An 11842-nucleotide genomic window follows, 5' to 3' on the forward strand; every position below is an offset into this window, starting at 1 on the left:
CACCAAATGTCTCCATATCCACCTCAAAACCAACCGCATCACCCCGGTGGCAATTTTCAAAATTCTCAATACCAAATGTCTTCATATCCACCTCAAAACCAATCGCCTCACACCGGTGGCAATGTTCATAATTCTCAGTACCAAATGTTTCCATATACATCTCAAAACCAACCACTTCACCCTGATGAAAATTTCACAAATCCACAATACCCCATGTATCCACCACAATACCAATTTCAAAGCCAAGCCCCTCCTACTGGTAGCACTGGTTCAAAAGTCTCTGATACACAATGTGAGGCTACGCCTGATGATACACAACACGAGGGTCTAGATGATATTGATCTTGAAGATGAGGATCAATCTTCTGGAAAGAAACGCACCAGATGGAGGGTTAAAGACGATTTACTTCTTGTTCAATCATGGCTCAACATTTCTAAGGATCCGACGGTGGGAACTGATCAAACGGCAGCAAAGTTTTGGGATAGGATCCGCGACCAATTTGATGAGTACCGTGACTTTGACACTCCTCCGAGGACAGGGAAGATGCTGAAATGTCGTTTTGGAAAATTGAGTAAAGATATTCAATTCTTTACCGGTTGCTACAACAAAGTTACCACTCCTTGGAAAAGTTGACACTCAGAGAAGGATATCATGGCTGAGGCGCATGCCCTATTTCAGGTAGACCATAAAAAAGATTTCACACATGAGAATGTATGGCGGATGGTGAAAGATGAACCAAAGTGGAAGGGACAATCAATGAAAACCAATTCAAGGGGACAAAAGAAGTCAGGAGCTGGCACCGACGGAACATCGACTGACCCAAGTGCATCAATTGATTGCGACGAATATGAGGCAACACCACCAACAACTCGCCCGAAGGGCAAGAAGGCAGAGAAGAGAAAGGCCAAAACAACAGATACTGCGTCAAGTACTCTATCTTTTGCTCCTCACCCTGATGTGTTAGCCATGGGGAAGGCTAAAATGGAAATGATGGCAAATTTTAGGGAGATAAGGAACAGAGAACTAGATTTGCAACAAGCTGACCAACAACTGAAACAAAGTGAACTGCAATTGAGACAGGAAGAACTCAAATTTAAGAAGGCGGAGAACTTTCGGGCATATATGGATATCCTTAACAAGAACACATCTGGAATGAACGATGAGGAGTTGCGTACGCATAACGCACTACGTGCTTTCGCCTTAAGTGAACTAGGAATGTCTTAAATCTTCTTGTGTTTCTTAATGTGTATTAGTGATGTAATTTTATTCTTCCAATTTCTTAATGTGTATTGCATCAATGTTGTAACTTTATTATTCTAGCTTCTTCATGTGTACTGAATCAATGTTGTAATTTCGTTATTCTAATTTCTTAATTAGTATATTGTCAATGTCGTAATTTTATCATTCAAATTTCGTAATAAGTACTATGTCAATGTTGGGGAATATAGCCGTTGGGGAATATAGCGGTTGGGGAATATAGCCGTTGGGAATATAGCGGTTGGGGAATATAGCCGTTGGGGATATAGCCGTTGGGAAATATAGCCGTTGGGAAATATAGCCGTTGGGAATATAGCGGTTGGGTAATATAGCCGTTGGGAATATAGCCGTTGGGAATATAGTCGTTGGGGAATATAGCCGTTGGGAATATAACCGTTGTTTCTCTTATTTATTCATGCCATATTTCATTCATTTCAACATTCAACAGTTCTTTCGTTCTCTCATCTTGTATTCCTCCTATCAAATTACACCAATATTTTGTCATTTGTGCCATATAATGGATCCAAACAATTTACCCGACTGGAACACATTTTACAACGAATGTGTGGAGGATTTTATGAATGACACGTTCGTTGAAGATATGATGCAGCAGGAGATGGAGTTCTATCAACAACAACAACAACATGCCAACACCGTTAGGCCCAAGAAAACAAGAAGAGTAATAAAGAGAGATCGTAAAGCTGGGAACGAGCGGTTGATGAAGGACTACTTCTCTGAAAATCCTGTATACACGGAAGAGCTTTTCCGACGAAGGTTTCGAATGCGAAAGCATGTGTTCCTCAGAATTGTAGAGGCCCTTGGGTCTTATAACCCGTACTTTTTAATGTCCGTTGATGCAGTTGGAAGACAAGGTCTATCACCATTACAAAAGTGCACCGCCGCTATTCGTATGTTAGCGTATGGATCACCTGCTGACAGTGTTGATGAATACGTTAGAATTGGTGAAAGTACTGCAATTGAGTGCTTAAAGAATTTTGTAGAAGGTGTGTGTGAAGTATTTGGTGGGCAATACTTGAGGCGTCCAAACGAGGAAGACATGACACGCCTACTTCAATGGGGGGAGTCTCGTGGATTTCCAGGTATGTTAGGTTCCATTGATTGTATGCATTGGGAATGGAAGAATTGTCCAGTTGCGTGGAAAGGTCAATACACCCGAGGTGATCATGGAAGACCCACAATCATGCTTGAAGCAGTGGCATCACAAGACTTGTGGATTTGGCATGCATTTTTTGGCATTGCAGGCTCAAATAATGACATTACTGTGCTAAACCAATCTCCGGTGTTTAATGAGGTTTTGCGTGGAGCTGCTCCCATGGTGAAATTTAGAGTGAATGAAACAATGTATCACATGGGATACTATCTAGCAGACGGTATCTATCCCGAGTGGGGTACATTTGTGAAGACCATCCCAATGCCACAAGGAGAAAAAAAGCAAAAGTTTGCCAAAAGACAAGAAGCAGCAAGAAAGGACGTGGAACGTGCATTCGGAGTGCTCCAATCTCGGTTTGCGATTGTCCGTGGTCCATCACGCTGGTGGCATCCGAATGACATGAAGTCAATCATCTATGCTTGCATCATATTGCATAACATGATTGTTGAAGATGAGCGCAACACGTACAAAGGTAATTTTGTTTATGAGCAGGTCAATAATGACATATCGGATGCTGAAGTATTAAGCGGTCCTATTCCCGCTTTTAGAAATATGTTGGAAAGGAGAGCACATCAAATTGAAAAGTCAATCCATCGCCAACTTCAAGCAGACTTGGTGGAGCATATCTGGGACCTTCCTGAAATCGATAATAATGAAACTTAATCTTCACGCCTTGATGTGTATTTCGTTTCAAATGTATTGTTGTTTATTTTTCATTCTCATGTATTTCCTTTCGTATTTATTTTGTTAATGTAATGTATTAAGGTCTCTCTTAGGGATTGTTGTACTCTTTTTCCTTCACTAGGCTTGTATCCCAATTGGGCTTTTCCTAGTAAGGTTTTAATGAGGCTCTCTCTCTCAAGTTTGGCTCTCTTTTATTTCTATAATTCAATACAATGTACTTTTTTTAAAATTTTAGGAAAATTAATTTTAAATTAAATTAGTATAAGTAATAATTAAATTAATTTCTAGTTGAAGTATTGATATACTATTAAATTTTAAATCTAAATTAGGTGAAAATAAATATCATTATTTAATGTTGTATGGTGGGACACAGTGGGACCCTTGTAATAGTAATTTAAGAGCCCATGCATTGGAGCAAAATCTGCTTCAGGCTCTTAGCAGGCTCTTAAGTCTGACGTGGCACATGAATAGTGTAGAATAGTGCTGAATAGTGTATAAAAGCCCAAATAAGAGCCTAAGCATTGGAGTTGCTCTTATAGCATTCTGGTCAAGTCAATTATGTATGGTGATTAATTTCAAAAAAAAAATTATGTATGGTGATTGAATTTCATATTTTATGTTATTTGGTCATAGATTCATTTGATTCATTCAATATAAAATATTATTCCACCACATAACCTAGGTGATTTTACCCAATTTCATAAGTAGTTTTTTACAAGGTATTATTACAATCACTAATCATAATGTAACTACTCACTTTATAAACAGTGCACTAAGTGATAGAAGTTAGTCAATTAGTTTTTTCATTTACATAAGTTGAGAATTGAACATTCAACGACTTTATTTAAAGGATGAACTGTTGAACTAATATGTCAATCCACTTGATTTACTAGTGATTCTCTTGAGCAATGTTTGTATAGTTATATTCAAGTCTTTTGCATAGAAAAAAAATTATCCCAAAAACTACCCTAGTTAGAATATGGATGTCCCTGATTTAAACAAAACTACTTTCCATTACTACATGTCTTGGAGAAAAGAAATGTATCATTGAATTTATTGTGATTTGTTATGCGAGGATGAGCTTTCATATGTAGCATGATTCAAAACACAAGAAGCACTTAAAATAAAAGAAAAAAAAGTTTCTTCACACCCTAAATCCACTTACACTTAAGGATGTGTTTGCGCGTTGAGTTTTGGGGTGAGGGAAGGGAAAAGAGAGGAAGAGACTTTTAAGATATCATCCCCTTGTTTGTGAGTTTTTAAGATGGGGGAAGGGTTTTGGGAATTTTTTTAGTACCCTCCAAAATCATCTCTTAGTTATATTTTATAGTTCCTCCATATTTGGGGTTTTGGACTTGAAACAAGGAAAGAGTTTACCCTTAACTCCCTCCCTTACTCTCCCCTCCCCTCCCCTTCAATTTAAAGTCTTATGTTCCCCTAAAACTTAGAAAAACACCATAAGTAAATAGGAAGAGAAAGAGAGAAGTTAGTGATATGATATGTGCGGTATGACAGAAAAAGAAAAATATAAAGAAAAGTTAAGTGAAAATGATATGTGGAACTAATAACTATTCACAAATTTGGCGCAAAACAACTACTAATGTTGGGTGTTGATTTCACTTCATAATTTAGTCTTTAATATGTTTGTGATTGTAAATTTTGTGTTTCCTCTTGTTCTCCACACTCTCCGGGAAATATTTAGTTGATTTTCCATGGGTTAGCCAAATCTTAGGCAGTGTTTGGTTGATCAGTCTGAACGGGATGGAACATGACATAATATTAGTTTTGTTCTCTGTTCTTTTATATTTTTAAGGTGGAACAAAACATGGCATAAGGCTTCTCGAACAGTGCACTTTAATTTCATCGAAAATGATTGAATGAGTCACAACAAAACACTTTCTTAAAAAATTTACTCGAGAAAAAATACATCTAATTTATATTTAAATTCAATTTGGTCTTGGGTTTTCTTGTTGACGGCTTTGGGGTTCCTTAGCGTCTTGGAGCTCGATGTCGGTGGTGCTTCCTTTTGCTTCTTTTGCTTTTGCTTGGTGAGGTAGAGCAGATCAAGGTGCTACTTAGACTGGATCTTGACGTGCTGGTGTTCATGGGGTTTCAACCATTTGCCTCTTGCTCGACGTGTCTCATGTTGGTTCTGATTAGGTGGCGTTCTCTCCGCCTCTGCTCACTTTTGTGGTATCTGAAACTGCTCTTTGGTTCTTGGGTTTCGCAGTGCCTTTCACTGCTAGGGTGGGGCTCTATTTTTATTAGGTTTGTGTGGCCTTCGTCGCTGCAGTCTAATCCCCGATGGAGTCCCCCTCGTTGCTTGCTTGGTGATTGCCTCGGTTATTGGATCCCATCTCTACGACGGTGGTGTTATACGGTCTTTTAGTTTGCATGACTAGGTTGGATCTCGATTTCACAGGTGTCGTGCTTTCACCATTTTGCGATTTCAAATAAGAACTTTTCCTAGTGGTGCAGACTACAAGATTTTCGAGAGGTTTTGCTATAGGAGTTGAGCTTTTATCAGCCCTTTTTGCTGATTGAGTTATTGTACGTTGAAATAGGTTGTTTCTCTACCCTATGATATATATGTATATATATAGAGATATAACATTCATTAAATAAACATAATATATATATATATACACATATCTATATATCATTAAATAACTATCCGGCCACCCGTGGTTCGCGTGGCAAACGAGGGTGCATTTTACTAATCGTGTTTTGTTTTTTTCAGAGAAAAGGCCATGATTTAAAATTTAAAATTGCACCTCGTGGAAATGAGGGTGCCTTGCAGAAGCTATTAAGGTTGGACATCGTGGTGACACTTGGGTTTGGGTATCAAGAGAAGCGTTTTTTGCATATTAGTAGAATAGTAGTTGCTGTAATGTTGGTTTGGGTACATACATGTCTTTTTTGTGTTTTATCAGCTCGTAGTACTTTCTTCTGCTGTTTGTATGGTGCTTTCAGCAGATTTCAGTGGTATTTCACTGTTTTTCTGCTACTTGCTTCTCACTTGCTCTTGTATTTGTGTTCTACACCCTTGTACTAGTATTTAAATTCATTTATAGTTGCGTTCTCATATAATGCCTATAGATTTTGACAGCAATCCTCCCTATTAAAATTTTGGTGGATCATAGTCAAACAACACATTCCTGATGATAAAATTTTGTCCCTGAAAATTTATATACAGGAGTTGTTAAGAATTGTGAAACCTTTTTTGTTTTCTTTCATTTCACTATTACTCTCTAAATCTGTTCAATGAAAATATTTAAACATAATGATAAAAATAAAAACTTAAATTGAAGTGTGCTTAATTTTTTTACAAAATAGCAAATAATTTTAGATAAAAAAAATGACAATTAATATCAAAAGAAAAGTGTATTATATTTTAACGAAATCAAGGTTAGGCAAGTGGAAGAAACCACCAAAACCTTTTAAAGATCGAGTTAAACAAAAGAAAGGAGACAAAGGATAAGCTAATAAACATTGAGAAAAACAGCAACATTATTGGCAGAGAGCTCAGGCCATTATCTTGGCAGACCTAACATAAAGACTGTCCACGACCTTGCCAATATTGGAAATGGTCTCCAAAGTTGCAGGATATATAGCATCAGTCTTGGGATCATCAAATATGATGAGGCATCCAGCACCTTGATCCAATGTCCCAGCAAACTTCTTGTCCAGAATCATCTGAGACAACTTCCTCTCCACATGTTCAATGGGAAGTTCAATAAGCTCAGCAATGTGTGCAATCTCAACCCTTGAGAATGGCTCAATCAATCTACAAAGATTCTGCTCCATAAGGGTACCATACAGAGATTGCAGGTGCCTGTGAACTATTGGGTCTTCCTCCAACTGCGCCTTGTAGTCACGCAAAGCAGTTTCAAATAACTTGAGGGATCGCTTGGAATGAGCATCAGCAACAGCTTTCATAGCATCCAAATCGGGTCCAACGTATTGCAGGCCTGCTTTGGATGAGATAATTCCGCCCACGTCATCAGCTTGATTCACCATGATCTTGCACAAGAGCATGTATTTCAAGCTAAAAACAGCCTTGGGATCTTCGAGCGCATTGAAAGACTCGAAAGCTTCAAAGAAATAACTGTATGCTGTTTTGTAATCCTTCTCCTCAGCATGAAGTATCCCACTCTGCAGATCTATGGCACCTTGTTGAGCTGGAGGCACATAAATTGCATTAGCAGCTGTTCTCGCAGCGGTGAGAGCAGCTTTCGCCTTTGGAAGGTTTCTTAATGAGAAGTGTAGCTTGCTTTCCAGCAAGTCTATGTCCACAAGGAGCAGCTTGTCATCTAATCTGCGAACCTCTTTAACCAACCCGGAAAGAAGAGTCAAAGCTTCCGAATACTCTTTCGTTTCCATGAGAAGCGCCGCAAGCCTTGCCTCAACTCGCTGCCTGAGAAAGGTACGCTTCTCAGCACGAGTCCACTGCACCATTTCTTTGCAGAGTGCGATTTGCAGATCAGACGAGCCCGGTATTTTAGCAACGGAGTCGATTATTCCCCTAACAATCTTTGCAGTTTTGGCCTTCGGAATCAAGGAGAAAAAAGGTCTCAATTGAGTGAGAAGACCGCGCAGATCCTCTCCCCGATTCTCTTGCCTGAGAAGATCAGTGAGGTTTGTGATGGCCTGCTCCTTCATACGCAGAGCTTCCGGTGAAGAAGACGGATCGTCGAGGACGCGATAAAGAATGGAAATGGCATCAGATGGGTCTTTGGCCTCCAATGCCAGAGCAACTGATTCTGTGGTGGCAGGAAGATAAGATGATGAAGACATGGCTTCAAACTCCTAAGATAAAACAATTGAAAGTTAACAACTTTAGCATTACTATCAATGAATTGGTAAGTTGAAGTTATCATTATCATCTCATACATACACAGTAGCTGCTACAGGAGTTTTTCAGAAACTGAACACACAACAATGCAAATTGAGAGAGAAATTCAAACATGGCAGAAGCTATACACATATGAAATTAGGCAAATTCTTGATTGAATTGAACAAAACTATGCATATGAAATCAGAAGGAAATGAAGGAAAACTCAGAAGTCAGAAGTGATTTACATCAAACATGAACCCCATCCAATCCATGTCCGAACCCATTACCCAGCGAAATTGAGAGAGGAGAGGAGAGGAGGCTTACCGGAGCAGGGCAGAAGGGGTGGAGCGGACGGCAGACAGCGACGAGGACGGTGGACGACGAAGATCTCCTTCCTCTTGGCTATGGGATTAGGGTTTTTACTTTTTTTTTTGTGACAGAAAATAGAGACAACTCAAAAGAGAAGACAGAGAAGTTGTGTTCGTGACTTGGGCAACACTCTCATCAGTCAATTTCCAATCCCTTTTCAGGATTCACTAGTGGGGTAAGTTAATGTTCCAACTTCCAAGAGATAAAACTACATTACTACTCATTTCATGATAAAAAAAAAAAATCATACTATCATCATCATAAATCTATACATCAAAATATAAAAAATAAAATGACTACACACCAACAAGATGAAGTAGGTAGCACCTACCAGCATGCTCTCGGAGCTTCTCTAGAACAAAGAAAAGTTCAAATCATAATTAATGCAAATATTAATGATAAGGTCATAAGAATCAAACTTATAACGGCCCCGACACAACGACCACATACCCATTGGAACCTCAAGTGCAAACCCATGTTAAATGTCATCTTTGCCAACACCTCGTCTACCCTAGCAACAAGTAAAGTGACATAAATGAGAACAGCCTACTCTCAATTGATCACTGACAACATAAAGAACCTCCAACGTTCGGGAGGTGCATCAAGCAAGACACGTCATGCAATGTGATGGACATCTCCCCCAGCGACATGTGAAATGAGGAAGTCTTCGTGTGCCACCTCTAAACAAAAAAAAGTAGAAATAAGTCTCTTGTCGATCATCTAGTTAGAGCAGGAGACAAATGAATACAGTGTAAACTGCTTGATCATATCTGCATTTTTTCACTTAATTTTGATATATTTAAATTATATTAATATCATTCTCGCACATCTTAATGCCCTTTTTTTTTTGAAAAAATCATAAAATACACTTCTTTTTTTCTTTTTTTGTACAATTTTGTTTTACCGCACTTTAGAAGTGCTATGAGTTTTTTTGAATACCGCAAGTTAGTTTGCGGAAAATAAATTTATACACTGCAATAAGTTTGTGGAATATAATTTTGAAAATCTCTTATGAAATACAAATTTGAATACGACAAACTAGTTTTTGGAAATATTTTTTGTGCACCACGAGTTAGTTTGCAAAATAGAAATATGGTGATGTAAATATAAAATGTTTAATAGGTAATACTCCTTCAGTCTCAATTTTATACATCACTTTTATCTAATTCTTTAGAATTAAGAAAAATAGTTGCTAGTAGTAAGTTGGTAAACTTTTTTATAAACTTTCGTAGATTGCCCATTAAATACAAATTTGAATACGACAAACTAGTTTGAGGAAATATTTTTTGTGCACCACAAGTTAGTTTGCATTTTGCAAAATAGAAATATGATGATGTCAACATAGAATGCTTAATAGTTAATACTCATTCAGTCTCAATTTATACATCACTTTTATCTAATTCTCTAGGATTAAGAAAAATAGTTGCTAGTAATAATTTGGTAAACTTTTTTATCAACTTTCGTAGATTGCCTGTGAATTTCTCTATCTAGATTAATCTTCTTCAAAATCACACTATCTCTCGTATATTAAATATGAGGACGATTTTGAAAAAATGTATTAAATGTTAATTAAATATTTCATTGGTTTTTTTTATAGGCAAATATTTCATTGGTATTATAAAATGACTTATAATTTGAGGCAAAAAAACTCTCAAAAAATGCCTTATGAACGGGGAGAGGGGGAGTACATGTTAAGAGTAGCACACAAAGTCATGCATACCGTAGACTAATATGCGATAATCATGACACTTCTACTTTTTTTTTGATACATCAGAAAATAACACATAAAAGGAAACCACACTACCTAGCCTGGAGGGAGTCCCTCAACAAGAGGACCTCTAGTTTAGGGGGAGGGACATCCACAATCCTATGACCAAGAACACTCAAAAGAGATCCCCTCTTGGCTAGCCAATCCGCTGCTACATTCCCCTCGCGGCCACACCAGGAAATCTCAACACGCCAACTACAGTTCAACACTTCACGAATCTCTCTGAGGACACGACCTTGAACCTGATCAAGAGCATGAACAGGGGTTGTCACGCATTTACCAGCTCCATGCAATTGGAATTACAAAGCAACCGACGAATCCCACGATCCCAAGTGAGTAACAGTCCATCACGCAAGGCAACCGCCTTGACTAGAAACGGGACTCCCTCCAACCCATGTGTCAGTGTCATGTAGCCAACCACCAAATTGCAGTAGAATCACGCAGCTGGCCACCTCCGCCCATATCACTCACCTCCTCACGATGACTTCCATCCACATTAAGCTTCAAATACCCCTCCGACAGTGGCCTCCAACCAACACTTAGCAAATCTTTATCGTGACTTCCATCTAGTTGCAGGAACCTAAGGAAATCGTCGTGGTCATTAGTTGCAAAAGATAAATTGATTTACCGCAATTTAATTTGTGGAACATAAATGTGAATTGCAGCATTTTACCACACAAATACAATATGCGGTATTATTTTTCTCCCAAGTAATACCGTATATTTTTTTTGAAGTATAATACCGTATATTATGTTTGTAGCAATTAGGTCATTTTCAGAAAGATAATGGTGGCATAGTGCACCAATAACGATACTCTGAAAAAAATCAGAATACTGTCCATTTGGAGGAAAAGATATTTTGGCTCGTGTTTGGTAAAGTACAGGTTGAGTCACTCCTTTCCTTCGATACTTTGACAGAAAAAGTAGCTTCGCTGTGCATAACTTCTGTACTGCCATTTTATTTTATTTTTTTCTTTAAAGATTACTTTTCTAATAATATTAAAATAAGGATTTTCTTTTGAACTCAAATAACGATTTGAACCCTTTTGAAATTGTATAATCATAAAATTCGGATCAATATTTAACAGTTTGGTATATTTATACTATAACAATTAGTACTTATGTTATAATAATATTATTTTTTTACCAACAACTCTAACATAATAGTATTGTTGGTACCTGAGTTTTTAAGCATCTGTTCCAGAGTTTGATCATACATATGAAGAATGATTTGGTGATACAGACTTACCAACTCAATGAGTTATTTAGGTCTCGAGAGAATTGCCTCGTTTGGAGAAAACAACTTAATTAAACGCTTATGACCATAAGATGTTTGCATAAGCTCTCTCAAACACTTGCACAAGCACTTATGCTATAAGATAAGTTCAAATAAGCTTCGCAAAACATGGCTCATTAGTCATTATTATTGCTATGGTATGAACATTCTTTTTTGGTATATCATAAAGATAAATTACACTCGTCAGAAATCGATCTCTGAACCACTCCCTATATAATTCATATGTCCCAGCTCCTCTCAAAAAAATTATTTATGTAAAAAAATATAAATTATTAATTAATCAATCAATTAGTAATTAATAATTAAAAAGGGTTAACTATCAAATTGGTCCCTGTGTTTGAGTCGCCGTCTGAGGTGAGTCCCTCCCCGGAAAATATATGGTTTAAAGTCCTCGTGTTTGAAAAACATATGAAGCAGGTCCTCGCCGGAGGGCGGAGCTCCGATGAGCGCTGATTTGGA

The 11842-nt window shown here is 37.7% G+C and overlaps 4 protein-coding genes across 4 annotated transcripts; 3 read left to right on the top strand and 1 right to left on the bottom strand.

The window, feature by feature from the left end:
• The first annotated feature begins 75 nt into the window (after positions 1 to 75).
• Positions 76 to 633, top strand: LOC130714696 (glutathione S-transferase T3-like). The gene has a single exon (XM_057564624.1). It carries the CDS (start codon positions 76 to 78, stop codon positions 631 to 633), a length of 558 nt encoding a protein of 185 aa, XP_057420607.1.
• Positions 634 to 651: 18 nt separating this feature from the next.
• On the top strand, positions 652 to 1224 carry LOC130714704 (uncharacterized). Its single transcript, XM_057564634.1, has one exon. It carries the CDS (start codon positions 652 to 654, stop codon positions 1222 to 1224), a length of 573 nt encoding a protein of 190 aa, XP_057420617.1.
• Positions 1225 to 1321: 97 nt separating this feature from the next.
• On the top strand, positions 1322 to 3290 carry LOC130728346 (uncharacterized). The gene has a single exon (XM_057579800.1). The coding sequence runs from the start codon at positions 1673 to 1675 to the stop codon at positions 3089 to 3091; it is 1419 nt and encodes a 472-aa protein (XP_057435783.1). The 5' UTR covers positions 1322 to 1672; the 3' UTR covers positions 3092 to 3290.
• A 3187-nt stretch (positions 3291 to 6477) lies between these two features.
• On the bottom strand, positions 6478 to 8686 carry LOC130728347 (26S proteasome non-ATPase regulatory subunit 11 homolog). The gene is made up of 2 exons (XM_057579801.1): positions 8274 to 8686; positions 6478 to 7921 (listed from the first exon to the last, which is right to left on the bottom strand). Exon 2 carries the CDS (start codon positions 7907 to 7909, stop codon positions 6638 to 6640), a length of 1272 nt encoding a protein of 423 aa, XP_057435784.1. The 5' UTR covers positions 7910 to 7921; positions 8274 to 8686; the 3' UTR covers positions 6478 to 6637.
• Positions 8687 to 11842: the final 3156 nt, after the last annotated feature.

This window comes from Lotus japonicus, chromosome 1, assembly GCF_012489685.1.
Source record: "Lotus japonicus ecotype B-129 chromosome 1, LjGifu_v1.2".
Classification (NCBI taxonomy): Eukaryota; Viridiplantae; Streptophyta; class Magnoliopsida; order Fabales; family Fabaceae; genus Lotus; species Lotus japonicus.